The 20646-nt window shown below is 61.7% G+C and overlaps 1 protein-coding gene across 3 annotated transcripts; it reads left to right on the forward strand.

The window, feature by feature from the left end:
• Window positions 1-4421: 4421 nt before the first annotated feature.
• CPLX2 (complexin 2) lies at window positions 4422-20153 on the forward strand. Of its 3 annotated transcripts, XM_085073866.1 has the most exons (5): window positions 4422-4575; window positions 9166-9263; window positions 17799-17906; window positions 18382-18557; window positions 18729-20153. In XM_085073866.1, exons 3-5 carry the CDS (start codon window positions 17876-17878, stop codon window positions 18924-18926), a joined length of 405 nt encoding a protein of 134 aa, XP_084929992.1. In that variant the 5' UTR covers window positions 4422-4575; window positions 9166-9263; window positions 17799-17875; the 3' UTR covers window positions 18927-20153. The 3 variants fall into 3 exon arrangements, with proteins under 3 accessions (XP_084929992.1, XP_084929994.1, XP_084929993.1); XM_085073868.1 differs by lacking the exon at window positions 9166-9263 and having other exon boundaries at window positions 4437-4575; XM_085073867.1 differs by lacking the exons at window positions 4422-4575; window positions 9166-9263 and adding an exon at window positions 15642-15733.
• The last annotated feature ends 493 nt before the right edge of the window (window positions 20154-20646 follow it).

Raw genomic sequence — 20646 nt, forward strand, 5'->3', positions numbered from 1 at the left:
GGAGTGGATCTTGGCCACCACAAAACAGGCTATGACCTCTTGAGGGAGGATTCCACCACCCAGACCCCCAGAGCCATGGGCCAGACTTCTTGGGGGTTTTTTTCCTTTGTGTTTGATTATCTGTTGTGACTTTTGGGAAGGGACAGTGCAGTCCCCGGGGGCCATAGGAGGGGACTGACTGCTCTGCTCCCCCATCCTGCTGCCCTTTGTGCTTTGAAACTGCTTTCCAAGGAGCTGCTTAGCATTCGGAGCAGGCGCCTGCACTGTTTCAGGGCAAAAATTCCTTTTTGCCTTCCAAAACACATCGATCTTCTGCAGTCTGCCATGAAGGGCAGCTCCTGCCCTCCAAAACAGGACAGAGGGCCTGGCTTGGCTTTCCCAAATGTATACGGTGGGAACAGTGCATGCTCCATCCCACAGCCAGCTCAGCAAGACCCTGTGTTCAAAGGCAAAGGCTTCAAAACCCCAGTCTCTTCAACTTCCCTTTGGCCTGTTTTTTCCCCTTCTCCAGTGAAGGAGTTCAGCTCCCAGATATTGCCTACATGGATGCAGAAAAGAAATATTCCACGAATTGCTGCTCTTTCTGGGAAATTCATCGCAGGGTTCCAGCCAGCTGAGTTGATACCAGTCATTTCCTGCCCAGTGTTTGGCTGCTGGTGGGACTATGGGCAGGCTGTATCCTGGCTGCCCCCAGCATCCACCAGGAACCAGCACCTTTTCCCAACAAGGTTTGGTGCCACATGAGGGGTATAAGCTCATCTGCCTAAGGAGAATGGCTGATTTATCTGCATTCCCTTTCCTGATACAGGCCTGGCTGTGGGCTCACCAGGCGGAGGAGGCAATACTGAAATAGCTTCTTTTCTTATACTTCACGTGGGGATTATTATTATGCCTCTCTTGAGTCCCCCCTCTGCTGCCAGCACAGGAAAAACCGCCGTGGTGCCACCATGAGCAGCACTGCCACCAGGCAAAATGGGACCGTGTCCCCTGGCACTGCAGCCAGGCCCCTGGCACCATGGGCTTCCCTCTTCCACCCACACCCAGTGGGAACATCCTCCCAGGCACCTGCAGTGGCACAGGCAGAGCCGTGGAGCTGAGCATCTCCTCCTGCACTGCACCTGCACAGCCACTGCCATCTGCCATGAAGGGTGAAACGTGTTCCTGCAGGGAGAAAATTCCCAGCACGCCACAAGCCCGTGGACCTTTGCTCCAAAATGTTTGCTTATGACTAATCACAGCTACCCCAGTGACAGCATTTCCAGCTGGGGACCGATGTCCACTGATGGCCTTGGCAGCCACTGGCTCACCAGTGCAGGGTGGCAAAGCCCCAGGCTGTGATGGCATCACAGTTCTTGGAGACTCCAGTCCTCAGAATCCAAAGGAGAAGTGGGTCCCACTCCAGCCCACCCACGGCCATCTCCTCCTGGCAGCCCTGGGGAAGTGACAGAGCTGGTGGCTCCCATTAGTGAGGTGAAGGCTGGGGAGAAAAACGAGTATTGATCATCCTTGCGAGTCCAGCTTGAGGCACGCACAGCCCACGGCTGCAATCGATAGTGCTGGGGAGGCATTTGCTCTCACTGAGGTTTTTGTGTCCGTCTGGGGCTCCAGGAGGAAGTCTGTGCTGTGCCACCATCCAGCATGACCCCTGCACAGCTCCATCCTACACAGTGCCCTGTCTGTCAAGCTCTCCAAGCCGGTATTCCCATCCATAGGAAGCTCGAGGGTAGGGATGCTCACACGTGCATGGCAGGGGTGAGAAGACAAAGCAGCCATTCCATTGCTGGAGACTCTCCATCCCCTCAGTTTCCATGAGGTGGCCTGGAGGCAGCCCCAAGGATTCTCTGCCTGGCAGGGCTTCCTCTGTCAGAGCCCTGTGAACTCCCAACTTGGCAGGGATGCTCTGTGCACACAGGCTCCCATCAGAGTTACCTTCCTGTCCTGCTCCACAACCCCAGGGCTGATTGTCCTGGTGTTTCATGGGACATCCAGCCTTGGTGCAACCCGAGGAACGGGCTGAAAATTAGAGATTTCCGTCCCTCCAGAGGAGGATGTCGGCAGAGGATGAAGGCAGAACTACACTTCCCAGAGTGCTCCTGGCACTGCCGGGGGAAAGGCTGAGGGACCCAGACACCAGCTCCTCCCTGCTCCTATATTATTCTCCTTCTTGTTTATTTGTGGGTTTTCTGCACTTAACTGTCTGCCTCATCCACTTAATTGGGGGATTATTGCCACTACCTGCCTGCCCGCCAGAGCCCAACTCATTACTGGGGCTTATTTATTAGCAGCGAGGCGGCAGAAATGCACCCTGCAGCTCCCTCTTCTCCTCTGGCACAGGCAGCTGGAGGAGATGGAGGAAAGTGAGCAGGAATCAGGAAGGGGCCAGTGACAGCGGCCACAGTTTGGCCAGGGCCAGGTCAAAGCCAGCCATGCATGGAGGCGTGACAGCAGCCTCCTGTGGCACCTGGCACCAGCCTGGGACACTGCTGCGCTTGGCAAAGCACAGAAGGAGGACCAAAAGCCTGGCTGCTCCTTTAAAGTGTTCCCTGAGCTCGGGAAAGGTCAGCCGCACAGCGCTGTCCTTCTGCTCGCAGCAAGGGACCCCTCTCCTCGGCACAGTGGCAGCTGAGTGACAGCCGTGTGGCAGGGTGATGCCATCGGCTCATGGGAGCCCACGGCAGGGAGGCAAAGAGGCCACTGCCCCCTGAGCCCAGGAGGAGCCAGCAGCTCCCCACAGCTCCTCTCCAAACCGCTGCTCCCATTTCCAGGCGGGAGAATCTGAAAAAAAATGTGGGACAGCAGGAGAGAGCTGCATATTGAGCGCTTTGATAAATAAAACATGTCGAGAAGGCAATCAGAGCTGCCCACTTGGCTGCAGCAGCTCTGTCTGCGGCGGCTGCATGGGGGGAATGCACAAGCGGTGCCACCCCGGCCGTCAGGCCACCAGCTCCGGCGCTGCCCCTCTGCTTGCATCCAAGTTTTGCTGCCTCAGCACCGAAGGGGATTGATTTATTCATCAGCTCCTCCATCCCGCAGCAGCCCTGCAAGAAGGAGTGGTGCAGTGAGCTGCTGCGTGATGTGACGAGCAGCACGGCGGGAGCGGGGAGGGATAACCGGAGGTGGTTCCCGGGTGACCCGAGTCTGACCCTGCCATGATGCCTGGTGGAGGAAGGATTCCCCAGGGTGGGAAATGGGAGCAGCAAACTCCCCTGGGGCTATGGTGCTGAGCCCTCCTGGGGCACTAAGACACAGCTGTCCTGCACCCCCTTTTCAGGAGGGAGAGGCAGGACCCTGCTGTTCAGAGAGCAATCCGAGATTCCAATGCCCAAACAGATTGCAAAGACAACTTGCAATGCAAGGAGCCCACCCCAGAAAGCATCAACACCAGAGCATCTCTAGGCTTTGTGGGAGCTGTTCTGAGCAACCACAAACCCAAAGGAACATCTAGGGGGGAAAAGGGCCTCACCTGTCTGCAGGAACACAAGGGCAGCAGCCTGTGGAGAGGGACTGGGAAGGGGGAGGATGAGTTCCAGCCCTTCAGTCCAGTGGAGATCTTGTAGTCCTCTTCACCATGTTCTGCACCAAGCCCTGAACCAGAATTTTGGCTTCTTAAAACCTCTGTGGACAAGTTATTGCCCTTCTCACACTCCCTCCTTCTGCTGTGCCCCACCCCATGCAACAGTGCATGGCCAGCCTGCCCATATCCCGATCCCAGAATTCTGCAGCCCCCAGAGCAGCCCCTGCTCCAGCCTCTCCCCCTGCTCTGCTCCCCCTTGGCTTTTCCATGAGTCCTGCAGGCTACAGCAGGCTCAAGGCTCTCAATCACTCCCATCCTCGGGACACCCCACAAGAGAGCCTGGGCAAGGGTTTTGTGCAACAGGGATCTCTGATTTGGGGAGCACTGCTGGCATCCTGAGAAACCCAGAGGTGTCCTGTCTAGAGACCCCTCTTCTGGGGGGCTGGCAGTGCCATGAGAGAGGAATCACCAGCTTGGGGGGAGAGAAGCACTGGAGCCTGTGGGGAGAGAGTGAATATTGAAAGGAATTGATGGATGGGGAGAAACTGGCAGGGCCAGGGGATCCAGAGGTATGGCCAGGGAGTGGGGGACATTGCTGGGTACTGGAGAAATGGGTGGCCAAGAAATGGGGGCACTGGGAGACATGGCCACGTACTGGGGGTGGCTGTTATGGCCCTGGAGATGCAGCTGAAGGCACAAGTGGTACTGGGAGGGATGCTACGTACTGGGGTGATTCTGGGTGAGGGGGGCACAGCCGGGTTGCAGGGGGCGGATGGTTGCATAGCAGGGGGGCTTCTCCGTACCGGAGCAGCAATTACCGGGTACCGGCGGGGATCCGCCCGGTGCCGGGGCGGAAGGCCGGGCCGGGGGCTGCCGCCCGGGGCGCAGGGCGGTCCGGAGGCGGGCACGGAGGCGGCCCCGCCCGGGAGGCCGTGCGGCGGAGGGGGAGCCAGCACCGGGCCCCCCCTGTACCGCTACGGCTCCCGCCTCCCTTCCGGCGGCGGCTCCTTCCCTGCGCCGGGGGCGGACGGGGCGCACCGGAGCCGCGCCGAGCTAGCCAGGTGGGTGCGGGACCGAGCCGGGCCGTGCCGGGCCCGCCGTGCCGCAGAGCCCGGGGGGGCCGGGCACGGGCGCGGGGATCGGCCCGCCGAGCCTCCCGGGGCCGCCGGCTTATATAACGGGGCGGCGGCCGCGGAGCGGCGGGATGCGGCATGCGGGGCGGGATGCGGGGAAGGATGCAGGTGATGCGGGATGCGGGGAAGGATGCAGGTGATGCGGGGTGCGGGTCCAAGATGCAGGGCTGAGCGGCGCGCCCCCGGACTGCCCACCCGCAGGTCTGGGGAGGGGAGACACGGCGATGTGTAGGGTATGGCAGGAGAAGGGCTGTCACCCCCCGACCGGGTTTTGCATCCCCCCTCCAGCCCCTCCGTGCCTGGCCATGCCCTGCGAGGGGGCTCGGCAGAGCGGGGCTGTGGGCAGGGGGAAGATGCGACCTGATCCCGCCATCCCCCCCTGCCTGCAGCCGGGAGGCTCCGAGCACCTTTCTGCTGTGGGGAGCTCCCGGTACCTGCCGGGCTCTTCCCATGCCTCCCCATCACTGCCTCTCTCCTGGCACCCTGCTCTCCACCGCTAAATCCAATCCCTCGTGGAGCATTCCAGCTGCACCGTCCCCAGTCTCCTGGGATTCAACCCCTCTTCCCTCCGCACTGTCCCTACAAGGTTCCTCCTCAGCCCCACGCTCCAGCCCCTCTCCCCGCCATGCCCCCAGCCCCGCGGCTGCAGCACACGGGCAGGTGGCTGCCGCGATCCAGGCCTTGGCAGCACGCGGTGGCACTGCCGCCCGCATGGCACGAGCGTGACCGGGCAGCCACTGCCCGAGGCTGGCAGTGCGGTGAGTCAGAGCGGTGGAGCAGGGTTGGCACCATCGCTCAGAACAGGGCTCAGGGCTTCTCCGTGCAACCAGACAGGCTCCTCGGTGGTGGCAGCTGCTGGCCAGCACTGGTGAAGGAACCGGAGCGATTCGAGCCAAGCTGAGGTGTTGGGTTTGGCAAAGAGAGGATGAGGAAGGATGGGCTGGGCTCAGGGTGCAGAGAAGTGTCCTCCCTGCCAAACGTGCCCTCGTCCCTCTGAGGCTGCAGGACCCCAAGGGTTGCCAGGACAGGCTCCAGCAGTGAAGCAAAGGAGCTTAGTCCCCATCCAGCAGCACTGCTCACGGTGTCTGACCCTCACCCTCCTGGGGAAACTGGAGACAGCTCAGCTGAGACAAACTGGCACAGAAAAATGTCTCAAAGTCTCTCTTGGCTGTGGGCCGAGTGTTTGTTTCTTCGATTGCCTTGCATGATGACATTAGTATTGAAAAGACCCTGAGCAGACAGAGCTCTGAACACCTCACAGCACTGGAGGATGATTGTGGTTCACACCTTGGCTCTTCCCTGGGTTTCTGAGAGGCTGCTGCCAGGCACAGCCCACCAGGCCCATGTCAGGGAGAGCCAAGGGGAGCTGTGTTTGTTGTCCAGCCTGGTTTACTCTCTGGAGATCTCTGGAGATGGAGAAGTCCCTGCGGAGGTCCAGTACTGTGCAAAGACCCTCTGGGAAAGAGGTAGTGATCTCTGGTAGTGTAGCATATCTCCATTCCTACCCCTGGGTGCCAGTGTGCCCCTGTGGCCTGGAGCTCGGGAGGTCTGGTATGGCAGGAGAGCACAGTCACTGCAGCCCAGGCTGCTGCCTCTCCCATCGGCACCGAGCCCAAGCCCTCGGGCATTACACACTGCCCCAGCAGCCAGGGCTGGACCCAGAGGACCTTCCCCATGGCCAGAGGATCTCTGCTCTCGCCCACAGCCTCTGTGTGTTCCTGGCCAGGCATTCCCATTTGTTCTTATGCCAGCATCATCCTCGAATTTAAATGATCCTTCTCCCTCCCCGGTGTTTATTCGCCGGGTGTATTTATAGAGAGCAATCAGGCCTGCTCAGCCAGGGTAAACAAGCTGTGCTCCTGCGGGCTGCTCTCGCGTGAGCACTCTCTGCTCGCTCGTCCCAGGAGCTTTCCCTTCCGCCTCTCCTGGTCCCGCAGAGCCTTTCTGGCTGCAGAGACCCGGACCATCTGCCTTGTCCAGCTGTGGGCTCTCCAGGCTGTGTATTCAGGCTCACTATGTCACCCAGTGCCTTGCCAGGAGCCACTGTCACCTTTACCGTGTTGTTCTGCACCACAGGTCCCTGCTCCTCCTCTACACAGCCAAGCCAGCAGGTCCATCCCTCCCTAACTGGTGTCACCAGCCCCTGCTGTGACACTCACCAGAGGCTCAGAAACATTGCTCGTCTCACTCACATCCCAGAGCCCCACAACAGTGTGACCCAGACCTGCCCCCATCTGAGGCGAGAGGAATTGTGCAAGAGGCATTGAACTGTTTGAGGCTGAGAATTTTCCTTTTGAAGGCAAGGAAGGTCGGCTCAGGTACAGGACCTCAACTGGGGAATGCCTCTGGGGGCTGCCTGGTGTGGTGTGGCACCCTGAGCCCTTTGCATCCCTGCATGAGAGCCAGGATAGCCCACGGCCAGCACAGACTTTCCCCAAATATTGTGGCTCTGAACCTTCCCTCTCACCTGGTGCCCAGACAGGAAGCTGGTGCCAGACCCAAGGCAGGTCCCAGGAGCATCTCCCTGAGGCAGGGGAAACACTTTGAGATGTGCTCTGAGTTCCTCAGCCTGTGCACCTCGCTGCTCCCCCTCCTCCTTCCCCAGCCCACCCTCTTTGCAGACATTTGGACAAGCTTAGCTATTCAAGCAGGGTGCTGAGAGCAGGATGTACCAAAGCAGAAGAGCTGTGAACTCACTAATATCTTATCTCGAGCATTAAGTTTTCCCTGAATATTGTGTCTTGTGTCCAGACTTCAGTGGCTCAAAACATCCCTTCCAGCACCTGGGGGCACTGCTATCCCTGGAGCTGGGGGTGTTCTGGCACCATCACCCTGCTCTGCTGTTCCCTGTCCTCTGCTTTTGACTGTGGTTGGTGTCTGGCTGCCTGGACAGACAGACAGGCTGAGCTAGTGCAGCTGTCCAGGTGAGATGCATCTTCATAGAACTGGCAGGTTCTGCTTATTTCAAAGGAGATTAAAAACCACTTTGGTCTGGCTCAAAAATACCCTGCAGGGATTGGAGCAGCACCTGTCAGGACTCTGCATCCTCTCAGGTACCTGGGCAGGGCATCCCTGCTCTTCCCACCCTCTGGGGTTTCAGCAAATAAATATCTGCTGATTTGCACCCCAAATGCAAACGGCCAGCAGAGCCAAACTGCTTCTGTCCCAGCCCAGCTGTCTCCTTGGCGCAGCACTGTCTGGAAACCAGACGCCCCCAGGCACACATCCCTGCAGCACTGCAGCCTGGCTCACCCTGCTCCAGAGCCTTCACACATCCCAAAGGAGGCAGTGGTTGTCCCCAGCAAAGGTCACCTTCACGCTGCTGCTGAGCCCTTTCCAGGCTGAGCTCTTAGCGCTGCATTTCCCGGAGCATCAGACACCATTCTGGGGTCTCCTCGGAGGTGCCACTGGGGACTCTTTGCCTCTTTACACAGCCAACCTCCCCAAACCCTGTTCCCAGGGGCTGTCAGTGTCTTTCTGCTCCTGGGGTTGGAATGAGGCATCCCTGCTCTGTAAAGCTTTTAAAAATGCAGGCTCCATCCAGCCCAAGCCCTGCTCCTCCACAGCGTCGGTGTTTGCCTGTGTTTCCCCTGGCTCCCCTGGGTCATATATTTATCTCCAATTTGCCAAAGCCTCCCTCCTTCCCCAGGGTAGAGGAAAAGCCTTTGCATGAAGTCAGGATGAATTTGTAACATCCCCAGGAACCTGCTCCTCGAGTTCCAGAGGAGAAATCACGCTCATGGTACGTGTCACAGCGACACGAGCCACACCACAGGGACAGCCCACCCCACAAACTGCCAGCATGGCACCCTGGCACCCAGGTCCCTGCACAGCCCCTGCCCAGGCCAGCATCCCCCAGGAGCACCCTCTGCATCTCCCCAAGCATCACAGGGGGATTTCAAGGACATTTGAGGAAGGGATGAGATCCCCAGACAGAAGTTTCCTGAGGTCAAGCAGGAGGGGGGAGCCCAGAGAGGCGTCAGGCTTCCTCCAGTTGCTGAGTCTGAGCAAGGACTTTTGTTTGGTGGCTTGTTTTAACTGGCCATTATGTTCTCCAAAAAAGAAATTCATCATGTGCAAGCGAAGGAAGGCAGAGTTAATGTGAAATTTTAAAACCCTTGAAGAGTTGAGAGCCCTCTAAATTTTTTATGAAGGCATCCAAACTGCCGGGTGCCTGCAGAGATGTCCAGGAGCCCTCTGCCAGCAGCAGAGTGGATGCCCCTCATCCAGGAGAAGACCAAAGATGCTGATGACCTGCCACCTCCTGCAGCCTGTCACCTTCTGCATGCCCTGCTGGGCTCCCACCTGCAGGGAAATGGTGGCTCTTGGCCACAGGTTGTTCCTCCATCCTTGGGGGTCAGGATGTGAGGAGTACGCAGACCCAGCCAGGTGGAGGAGAGGGCAGTGAGCAGTAGTGTGCTCTGTCCATCACCCATCAAGTGATTCCACTTTGTCTATGCCACCTGGTCCTGTGGCCCCTCCAAGGCACTCATCCTCTCACTGTTGGTGTCTCTCCAGGCCCTGCTCTCCCTGCGATGCCCAGCCACCCCCGTGAGGTCCTTGTCCCGCTGCGTTAGGTGCTGAAGCAGCAGACACCTGGTGCTGCACACACCAAGGTAGGCAGCGCTGTGGCTCTCGGGAGGTTGGGGGGATGTTTCACTCCCTGTGGTGTGGGGGACATAGCACAGCCATGGGACAGATAGGGAGGCTCAGAGGTACCACCTGGGACTGCCTCAGTGGAGCCAGTCAGGTCACCCAAGATGGAGGAAGGTCCATCATGGGAATTTGGTGACATCTTGATGCAGGGCAGGAGGCACCTGAAGCAGCTCAGGGCCAGGCAGAGGCCAGGGGAGTGAGGACCAGCTCAGGCTCTGTGCAGATGCTGGGCACAGTCCCACCTGGGGACCATGGCAAGTGATGGTGACTGTGAAGGTGGCACAGGGCCAGGGGATTTTTTCTTTCTTTCTTTTTTTTTTTTTCCCATTTGAAAGCCCCCAGATGGGAAAGGTATGAGCCAAGCCCCACTGAAAGCAGCCAAGAATGAATTTTCTGGCCCAAGCCCCAGCAGCTCTTGGAGCAGCACCGTGCCTGTCCGGCATCACGCCACATCACGCCAAGCACAGGCAGGCTGTGGGTGACATCCCCACACACATCCTAGCAACTTCCTGGTGTGGGGATTTCACCCTTCCCCACCTCCCCAGTCAGGGCAGCTCAGGCTAATCCTGCTCCCACCGAGCTGCAGCTTGGCTGGAGCCCAGGCACCCAGGTGTCTCCCCCGGATGCTGCCTGGAGCTCCCCACCATGCAGCTATCTGCTGCCATTGAGGACAGGGTGTCTCTGGTGTTGCCCTCCTCATCCAGCTCTGTTGTCCAGGGCATGGGGCATCTGGGCTCCCAAACCCTTCCTCTCATGGGATACATCCCCCACAAAAGGCAGATGCCTTCCCAGACCTGGGCTGGGAGTTTGGTCGAGCATCCCTGCTCCTCACTTCCTTGCATTCCTTGGCACTGGTGGTACAGAGAGGGGTTAAAGCACCCCAGTGTCTGTTTTCAACTCGGGTGCCCCAAAGAGCTTACAGGATCTTTGCCGACACTGTATCAGCACAAGGCTGAACCCCAGCAGAGCAGTACCCAGGGTCTCATTTTTTAGGGTGTTTCAGCTGGAGAAGGGATGGGTGGGGGCTGCTGTTGCTCTGCTATGACCTGGATGCTCAACCTTGAGCCAATCATGTCCTTCATGTCTTTTTTCTGTCAGTGAAATGAGGGTGGGTACCACCACTCTGAGGCTCTCTGTGGGGAGTGGGTGCCCAAATCCCATCCTGACACAGAGCCAGGAGATGATCCTTGTGCATCCACTTCCCACACAGTCCTGACCACCTCAGCCCCCGACACCTGCACAGGCCCTGTCAGTGTGGCAAGGATGGAAATCAGTGTGCACAGGCTGGGGAGGCAGCACAGGGGCTCAGGGGGGCTTTTCCCTGCTTCCCAAGCAGTGTGTGGTGTGCTGCTCCCAGCTCGGCTCCGCACCGGCCCCTGCAGAGCTGCGGGTGTGCGTGCCTGCCATAAATATTGATGGGGTGGACGCGGCACCGGTGTGCCCTTGTAGAGGCGATTGGGATGTAAATGCTCTACCTGCTGTGGGCGGGGCAGCGCCGTGTAGGTGAGAGCGCCGAGGCTGAACACAGTGTCTGTTTCACAGGGAGGTGGGATCCATCCTATATGGGGTGGGGGATTGGAAGCAGCCAGGTGAGTAAGCCCAGAGGTCATAAACCTGTTTGGGGAACGGGCCAGACATGCAGTGAGCCTAAATCTTGTGGCTTAGACTGTAGCGAGCCACCACGGCTCCCACAGCCTCTCCCCACACAGCCACACCAGGATAAACAGCGAGGGGCTGCAGTGCCTCTGTTTAATAATGCATGGCACAGAGGCACTGGACACACGCTGGGAGTCAGGAGCTGCAGGGATGAGGAGTCACCACTGCAGCACTCGAGTGGCAGGGTCCATCCCAGTGTCCCCCTGGCACCCGCAGGTCCATCCCAGCATGCCCCAGTGCTCATGGGATGTGGGCTCCTTGGGGTTCTGGGCAGCCCTGAGACTGGGGCTGGATGAGCAGAGCTCCACGGCACAGGGCACAGAGCAGTGGTGGCAAAGCCAAGGTGCTCTCTCATGCCATGGCTGACATTCCAGCCACTCTGGAGTCTTTCTAGCTGGAGCCTGGACCTGGGTCTCTCTCTCCCTGGGAGATTCAGCCCCTCCATCACTCTGTGACACAGATGTAGGTGTAGGTGGTCATTGTGGAAAGCTCTGGAGGGCTGAGCAGCACTGGGAGCACCCCTCTCTCTCTCTCTGGTATCCTCCTGGGACACCACCGTGCTGGGAACAGCTGGAAGCCATGGGCTCAGTCTGCTCCTCACCCCATCCCTCCATCAGCTGCAGCCTCCCTGGCTCACATGCTGCTGCCGTGCCTGGGACAAGCAGGTGGGGCCCTGCAGGCGCCAGTTCACAGCCAGCTCCCCTGAATGGCCCCCCTGGGGACATCCCTCATTGCGTGCAGTTCCATGATCTGGCCCAACCATCCATCTGCTGTGGCAGTTCCCCGCCACCCACTCACTCCCCTGCCCATGCTGCATCCCGCTGCATGGAGCTGGGCAGGGATGAGCTGGGGGTGCCCAGTGTACCCCCCTGCCCCACGAGGAGAGGGCGGACAGGTCAGCCAGAGTGACAGTGACAGGGCTGTGGTAGCAATGCAGACGGGTATTAATGCAGACAGACCTGTGTAGTGATGCAGGAGAGCAGGAGCAGCCGCAGCACCAGCCCAGAGCCCCTCTGGCTGCAGGGGTGCTCAGGATGGGCAGCAGGAGCTTTTGCCAGCCAGCCAGCAAAGCCCAGAGCCAGGGAGACCCTCAGGGCTTGGGGCCAGCAGAAGTTACCCCATAAGGGTGGTTTTGGTCCATTTGTGCTGTCCATCTCTGGTGAGCTCAGAGACTCCTGCCATGGTGCTGCTCCCACAGTTAGGAGCATCACAGTGGAGCTGGGGTCAAGCTATTGCGAGAGCCCACCTCCCTCCCCACCAGCCCCAGGGCTCCTGCTGAGTGCTGGGCAAACACTGAGACCACATTCACACCCCGTGTGTGACGTGGCTGTGATAATGGGTCAGTGGTTGCCAGCCTCTCCCCCGTGTGTGCTGGGGGTCTGTGATTTGCTGCAGGGGCAGCGTGGTGGCCCCGGCATCCCTAGAGGCTGGATGTGGGTGGCTCTGAGCACCACAGACTCTCCTAGCCCTGAGCACAGCATGAGGGAGTGACCCCGGGTCCCCCTCGTCCCTGAGCAGTCTGTGCTCAGCCACTGAGCTGGAGGGTCAGTCTCCAGACTGATGCTACAGCACGGCTGGTGCCTGTCCCTGTCCCTGCCCCCTCCGGGTGCCAGCCCCAAGGGACCTGAGCTGCTCTTCAGAGGCTGCAGCTGCTGCATGTTTCGTGCTGCCTCTTCCTCTTCTCCCCGCTGCTGTTTTTGTTTTGTTTAAGAGGCTGGGTTACGAATTTTAAACAGGCTCCTGAAAAACCCAATTACCTCCAGAAGACAACCTGATAAAAGCTGCCTAAGTGGCACTGTGGAAATCGCCTTGTGCAGCAGCTGAGGGAAAACCAACATAACAAAGCCTTTGGAAATGGAGTTAACCACTTTTAATCCCTCGGTGCAATGAGAAGGACCAATAATTATTTTCTGCAAAGATGTTGGGGGGCGGATAAATGAAATAACTGCCCTGTGCTAATGGGTGGCAGCAGGCTGGGCTGGCAGTGCTGCAGGGATGGGTGCAGGTATTCCCTCTGCCTAGGAGCTTAGCAAGGGCCCACAGAGGCTGTGACCTTGCAGGGTCCCCATCTGGCTGTCGGGGGACAATGGGGACGATGCCAGCAGGCAGGTGCCACTCAGGCATTGCTGACAGGGGATGCTGTGGCCAGTGTGGTGGCACCAGCCAGCCCCATGCCCTTTCCCTGGGCGCCAGCATGGAGTGGAGCATGGCACTGTCAGGGCCCTGGCACCTGTTCTAACTCCACGGAGGCGACTTGCAGGGCTTGGCGGTGCTGAGAACTTCCTCCTCCATTTGGCTATGGTGTTGCTACCTCACTCCCTCACATCTCTCCCAATCCCTTCCCTTCCTGCCTCCACCAGCAGTTCCAGGCAGCCACCCAGCAGGTGACACTGCTCAGTGTGATGCCAAGGAACACCTGGGCCTAAGGAGTGCCCACACTGGGCACAAGCACCAGGAGCATCCCCCAAACCCCAGCCAGAGCTAAGTCAGCTCTGGAACTGTGGGGGTCCCTTGAATCCATCCCTGTCCCAGGAGCAGGGGTGTCCGCAGGGGTGTGCATGGCAGGAGGCAATGCCCAGGGCTGGTGACAAGCCCTTGGCTGCTCTTCCCCTGTCAGCACGGCCAGCAGGGCAGAGTTGGGTGCCCGCCAGCCCGGCGGCTGTGGCTGCACTGCTGGCACCGGCAGCTGGAGTGCTGGGCGGCTGGCCTCAGCTCACACGAGCCTCGTGCTTCCCGCAGCAGCAGGGATGGGGGCTGCTTCGCCCACCTCCCCCTGGCCACCCTGCACCCCACATGGGGACAGTGCTTAGGGACAGTACTTCAGGCCACTGACTCCCAAGAAGGGCAAGCCCGACTTGGCACTGGGCGCTGGCAGGAGGGATGTCCCTGCCAGTTTGGCCTTAGTTCATACTGGGAGCAGTCCTCTGGCACACTGGGAGCTACTGGAGGAGGACGTGCTTAATGAGCCGAGGCATCTCCAAAGATTGAAAGACTCAAGGACCCATCCCAGGAACAAAAGGAGGCGTTTGTCAGGCGCTGAGAGACGGGCTCGTTAATTCCTCCTGGCTGTCACACTTATCTGTAATGAATTTGTGCTCCGCTGTATTATTTTTAATACAATAGGAGCGGTGCCGCCCGCCCACCGCCCGGCTGCCGGGAGCGCTGACGTCAACGCCCGGAGCAGGGCTGCCGCAGGACGGACGGACGGACAGACGGACGGGCCAAGCACAGGCCTGTCTTGCCGCCCACATGCCCGTCCCACCAGCTGCCAGCAGGCAGAGCGGGGCTGGGCACAGGGCAGGAGGCTTTTTTTCCCTTAGAGGTAGAAAAAAGAGTTGTTGGTCAATGCCAGGCTGAAGGCTCGGGACTGGTGGAGATGGCATGCGCCAGGGGGTATTTTTGGGAGCAGTGAGAGCGGGTGAACAAGAGGGACAAGTCCCTGATGTGCTGTCCCTGTGCTGAGAGTTGTCCGTGGCAGCGGCCGTGCGTTGAGGCAGGAGCTGGCGGCGGCACACGCACACAGATCTGTCGGTGCCGCATCCCTGTGGAGGTGGCACTTGCAAGCCAGTTTTGGCCCCTCTAGGTGCGAGATGTCCCCCTACTCCTGCCCCACGTCCTGCATCGCTCCCAACCTTCCCACAACAGCCCCAGCAGCACCCAGCAGCACCGGCAGCTCCTCCACAGCCCACCCCAAGGGGCTTGTGGGGGCAGCTGCAGCCCGTCCCAGCTCCCTGCAGCCTCCTACGTTTAGGGGGGGGACATCCCTGAAAGGACCCCGCACCCAGACCCTCTCCAGCACCCTTCTGGGCCCCTGCAGGCTGCTACTCCAGAGCCTCACCAGCTATCCCAAAGCCCGGCGCCAAACACCACTAATGTGATTTGCACAGGGCTCATCTTGTCTCTAAGAACACAGGGCTGAATTAATTAGGAGGCACCGGCTGCCCCTCTGCGGGGCACACACCGTCCCTATGCATTGGGACAGGGGTGGGAGCCCCGGGCAGTCCTGTCCTGCAGTGCAGGGGGAGCACAGGAGGAGCTGCAGGAGCTCATCTCCCCTCAGGCAGGTGCAGGGGGACCAGCAGAGTGGTGCACCCCATTTCCTGCCCGGGAACCCCGTGCTGAAGGGGGTCCTGAGCACTGTGAGCATCGTATCCTCGATGCCACCGCAAAGCCCCTCTGGCATACACTCCCTGAGCACCCCACACCCGCCCTGGGAGCCCCGCAGGGGTAATAACACAAAAAACCCAAAGCTGGGGCCCCCGAGCGGCAGCTGTTGGTGGACGGGGGAGGGAGGGTGAGATGATTTATCAGGGACTTTAATTAAACTCCCGCAGCCACCCCGCACCGCTGCAGAGGGGGTCGGGGTGCTGCGGGTCGGGGGGCCGGGTGAGCCGAGGGTGTGCGGGACTGAGGGCACCTCCGGCTGACTAATGCCTCCTTTCGCCCGTTAATTGCCGCGGCGGTGAATCATTAACCCCGCGCAGGAGGCGCCTGCCCCGTCCCTCCGCTGCGGGAGCGCGGGGTGCTGTCCGGGGGGGCTCCGTCCGCAGCCTGCCGTGCGGTGCGGGGCTCCCCGGTCCGTTTCCCCGGGGGTCCTGCGGCGTTTCCCGGGAGGGGTCCCGCATCCCGCCGCCCCCGCGGGGGCCGGTCCGCGCGGTGGCGGGGGGTGTCGCTCCGGGCGGGCCCACGCGTGCCGCCGGGGGTGGGAGGGGGCCGGGCCGCGGCGGGGCGGGGCGGGGCGGAGCGGCGGCAGCGGCGAGCGGCGGCGGAGCCGGTGAGTGCCGGTGCTGAAGGGACAGCGCCGCCGCTGCGGCACCGGGCGGCCCCGGGCGGCGGGCGGGGCCCCGCGCCGCAGACACCGGGATGGGGTGGGAGACTGGGGGGTCCCCGCGGCACCGCTTCCTCTGCGCGACCCTCGCCCCCCGCGCGGTTCCCGCCCTCCCCGTGTCCCCGCGTTCCCCCTCGTCCTCGGTGTCCCCTGCGCCCCCGGTGCGTGTCCCTCGCCCCGGGTTCCCCCCTCGTCCTCCTTGTGCCTGCGACCCCCTCCCACCGCGGCGCGCCCCCCGCGTCCCTCACCCCGCTGCGGTTCCGGTGTCCCCCGCATGCCGGGTGTCCGCTACGTCCCGTGTCCCCGCTGTCCCTCGCCTTCCCGGCGTCCCACCGTGTCTGCTGCGTCTCTGCAGCCCCCGTGGCCTCGGTATCCCGGTGTCTGCCGGTGTTCCCCCCGTTTGCTGTATTCCCCCGCGTCTCCCGTGTGCCTGCAGCTCCCGATGTGCCCCACGTACCCCGCTATAGCTGCGAGCCCCCTCCCGCCACGCGACCCCAGTGTTCCAGTGCCCCCGTGTGCCTTGCACCTTGCCTACGGCCCCGGTGTCCCGGTGCTCCCTGGTGTTCTGCTGTCCCCGGTGCCTCCCAAGCCCCCACTGCGTCCCTGGGGCTCAGCACCGTACTGCCCGGAGGTCCCCCCCGCGCTGTCGGGGGTTGCCCCGGGGCTGGCAGCAAAAAACTTCCCGGGGCCACAGCTCGTACAGCCCCCGCAGCCCCCGTGGGGTGCCGGGGAGCCGGGGTGGGGGTACCCGCGGGGCTGCGGCACCCACCGGGCGCGTACACACAGACACACACACACACACACAAACACACACTGCAAACTGCACCCCCAGGCTCCCAGCACAGCCTGCAGCACCCCACTCACACGGGGCACGTGGGGGGCACCCCCACGGGCACCCCCACACACACCCTCCGCCTGTAATCCCCCGCACGCACACACGCACAGAGCACACCAGCAGCCTGCAACACCCCCACACGTACACACACGCGACACAGTCTGCAAATTTGTGCGCACAGCCCCCCGTGCAGCCTGCAAACCCACGGAGCTGCACACGCAACCCCCCCACACGCTCACTAACACAGCCTGCAGCACCCCCCGAGTGTGCAAATTCACACACACCCGCAGCACAAACACCCAGCGCACAGACACAGCCCGCAAACCTGCGTGCGCTCACATCCGCAGAGCCCGCAGACCCCAAAACTCGCACACGCACGCACTCAAAGCTTGCAAACAGGCTGCAAATCCGCACGTCGCGGGGGCACACGCAGTCTGCAGCCCCACAAACTTATCCACACTCACCCCCCGTGCAAACACAGCCTGCAGCCACCCGCAAACACACCTCTTGAGCAAACACAGCCTGCACGCAGAGCTCACACACACAGTGCATGCAGACACGGCGCGCATCCACTCCGTCCTGCACAGGCAGTGCCCCTGCACGGTGTCACCCACCCGCAGCACCCGCAGGGATCACACACACACAGTCACAGGCTGCTGCCTGCAACCCCTGCAGCCCCCAAGCACCACCGCAACCTGCCAACAGCTTCTTCCTCATCCCTCTGCAGAGCACTCGCGCTGCGATAGACACACGCATGCACACGCAGCACCCTGGGTCCAGCTGCGCCACGCTGGCACCCCCAAGCAGGGTCTGTCACCCCCTCCCACAAAGCAGGGGCACACGGTGCATGGTGGTGTGCTGGGTCGCTATCCCACCAGCCCCCACGCAGCACTCCAGGGCTTCTAGTGCCACACCAAGAGCAATGCTGAGGTGGAAGAGCCCTCTGGAGTCCCTGCCTTGGTGCTGCCACAGGTCCTCAAGGCCAGAAGGGATGCGGAGAGGGAGCTGAGGGGAGTGGGTACAGTCACCCTCTGCCTGCAGACCCCAGAAGCTCCCTCTGTGCATCCTGGAAGGCATTTGGGGCTGAGGATGCAGAGGGTGCAAAGTGGCCCTCATGCCTGGGCAGTAGGGAACCTTAGCATGGCATCCCCGACCCTGTCCTTCTCTGCTGCACAGGTGGCCCAGGTCAGCAAGCCCGGACAGCAGTGGATGAGCGCTGGGCACTGGCCTAGCCACACGCACACACCGGCACCATGGACTTCGTCATGAAGCAAGCGCTGGGCGGTGAGTGGGAGCTGTTCCCCCCTCAGAGTCCCCCCTCCAGGAGCAATGCTGGCCCAGCACCCCAGGAGTGCAGTGGGAGGGACATGGCAAGGGGACAGAGTAACGCAGAGAGCCACCTGCAGTGGGGAACTGCTGCTGGAGCCCTCCAGGGTTCCCATTTCCAGCGTCGTCAGTGGCTGGCTGGGGAATCCTTGCTCTTTGCCGCTAAGTGGGATTCCCCAGCAGGTCCCCCGGGTGCTGCCGGCATCTCCCCTGGCTGACACTGAACTAGGGCAGAAGAGCCAGCCTGTGGCACTCACCATCCCCACAGCCTCCCAAGCCCATCTGCAGCCTGCCTCAGCACAGGTGGCCCTGGGGACGTCCCAGGTCCTCCTTGCCAGGGGCTCCTTGCCCTTCCCACCCCTGCAGGGGCTTTGGCAGCCAGCTCCAGGCTGCAGCACCCTTCGGGACCAACCAGTGGTCTTGTGATGCGCAGGGGCCACCAAGGACATGGGGAAGATGCTGGGGGGAGAGGAGGAGAAGGACCCCGATGCGCAGAAGAAGGAGGAGGAGAGGCAGGAGGCCCTGCGCCAGCAGGAGGAGGAGCGGAAAGCCAAGCACGCCCGCATGGAAGCAGAGCGAGAGAAAGTCCGGCAGCAGATCCGTGACAAGGTGGGCACACACCTCCCCTGTGCCCACCCCTGCCCATGGCAGCCGGGGTGGGGCTGGGACAGGGAGCCAGCACGGCCGGGAGGAGGGTGGCCCAAGGCAGTGGTGATGGGCACGGGGCACAGCGCAGGCAGTGCCCACTGCCTGCCCTGCTGAGGGCCTGTGTCCTCTCAGTACGGGCTGAAGAAGAAGGAGGAGAAGGAAGCAGAGGAGAAAGCTGCCCTGGAGCAGCCGTGTGAGGGCAGCCTGACACGCCCCAAGAAGGCAATCCCAGCAGGCTGTGGGGACGAGGAAGAGGAGGAGGAGGAGAGCATCCTGGACACCGTCCTCAAGTACCTGCCCGGCCCGCTGCAGGATATGTTCAAGAAGTAACAGCACCGTCAACCCTGCCATAGGGTGCTGGGGCACGGGCGCCCTCTCCCCTACAACTCCTCCATCAGTTCCCTTGGCCCCGGAGAGGGGGTCCCCACACCCCCTCCCATCCCCTCCTGCCCTGTCCCCCAACCAGACCAAAAGCCCGCCCCGTCCCGTCCAGGCAGGGCCCCCCACCACGCCAAAGGGGAGCAGCCCTGGCCGGACAGGGCGAACCGGGACCAAATGCACTGATGTAACCTCGCGGCAGGCTAGGGGCACCCAGGCCCTTCCGGCCCCCCCGGGGTGGCTCCTCGTGCTCCCTGCCCTGCCCCTTCTCCCAGGGGACCCCAGTAGGCCTCTGCTCGCCTGCCCTCGTCCCCAACACTGCCATCCCCCTGCCCCGTCCCGCCCTGGGCCAAGCCCAAAGCACAAAGCCAGGCGCCCTGCCCGCAGCTCCCCCATCCCCGGTCGTCGGGCGCGGGGGTCCCCCGGGGCTGCCCGGTGTGCCCCTGCATCGGGGGGTTGGAGGGGACCCCCCTCCCCGCATCTCTGGCCCCATAGTTAAAGCCATATCAGTTAGACTGCAATACTTCAGCACCGGGAGGAGCGGGCGCCGCGCTCCGCCAACCGTGTACAAAGGCACGTGCGGGGCAGGGGCCCCCCTGCCTCGTCCCCCCGTCCCCGCCGCTCGCTCGTCTGTGTCTTGGCCCCGCTGGCCCCCGTTCTCGCATTAGTGTCTCTGTGCCAGGGTGCGCCCCGTCGCTCCATGCGTCCTCGTGTCCGCTGCTCAGACTCCTGCCCCCGAGTCCCCACTGTCCCCGGGGGCCACCCGCCGCGCCCCTCGCCGCGCTGCCGGGACCCCCAGTCTGCCCCCTGCAATAAAGCCAGCGCAGGGCTGAGGGCTGCCGGGCCAGTCCCGGGCTGGGAGAACCTGGCTGCCCCCACCTGACGCTGGACACATGGGTCCCCGGGCCTGGGAAGGGATCCCTGGGCAAACGCCCCGGGATGTCCCAGGAGCCGCTGCTTGCACCCCAACAGGGGGAGGCAGGGGCACACCCTCATCCCGGCCCGTCCCTTGCCGCACCGTGCTCCCCTCTCCCTGTGCTTCCTCAGCCACGGCCCCCAGCCACTCACCAGGGCCCTCCAGGGAGGTGGTGGGCAGCTCGGGGCCCCACAGACATGCTGTGACCATCCTGCTCGAACTAGTCTTTGACGAACTAATAAAATAAAGGGATTTGTACATTGCTCTGGCCTCTTCTAATCCGTTGTTTTCTTGGTCCCTCATGTCAGCTCACTCACCCTGCCAACCTCAGGGCTGAAATCTGGCAGCTCATCACACACAGGCTGGCACCCAGACAGACCACAGGTGCAGGAAGCAGCCACATGTGGCTCCCAGAGTCCTGCTCATTCCTGCTGCCTTCCCAACTCCACAGGCATGTCTTCTCTGGGGTTAAGGACAAGGCAAAAGGGATGTCCCACAGACATGGTATGAGGATTCCTACCATTCCCCCTGACTCTGGGATTTCCCTCACTGAATCACTGGGGATACCCACGGGTCCAAGTGCTGTTTCTGATGGGTCACTGCCATCCAATAGAGAGGCATGAGGCTGTGGGCATGAGGCACCTCATGTCCCCGCAGCGAGGCAGAGGCCCTGGCAGCACCCAGGCTTGGCACAGCCCTGGAGGCTTCAGCCTGGTGCCAACCTCAGCTCTGAGTGATGTGCCATCATTTACCAGC

The sequence above is a fragment of the Lichenostomus cassidix genome, chromosome 13 (assembly GCF_008360975.1).
Source record: "Lichenostomus cassidix isolate B80296 chromosome 13, HeHo_3.0, whole genome shotgun sequence".
Classification (NCBI taxonomy): domain Eukaryota; kingdom Metazoa; phylum Chordata; class Aves; order Passeriformes; family Meliphagidae; genus Lichenostomus; species Lichenostomus cassidix.

Coding starts and splice junctions, on each gene's coding strand:
- CPLX2 (XM_085073866.1), top strand. CDS start 17,876: ATGGACTTCGTCATGAAGCAAGCGCTGGGCG. Junction 17,907..18,381: donor CATGAAGCAAGCGCTGGGCG/GTGAGTGGGAGC, acceptor TGTGATGCGCAG/GGGCCACCAAGGACATGGGG. Junction 18,558..18,728: donor GGCAGCAGATCCGTGACAAG/GTGGGCACACAC, acceptor GTGTCCTCTCAG/TACGGGCTGAAGAAGAAGGA.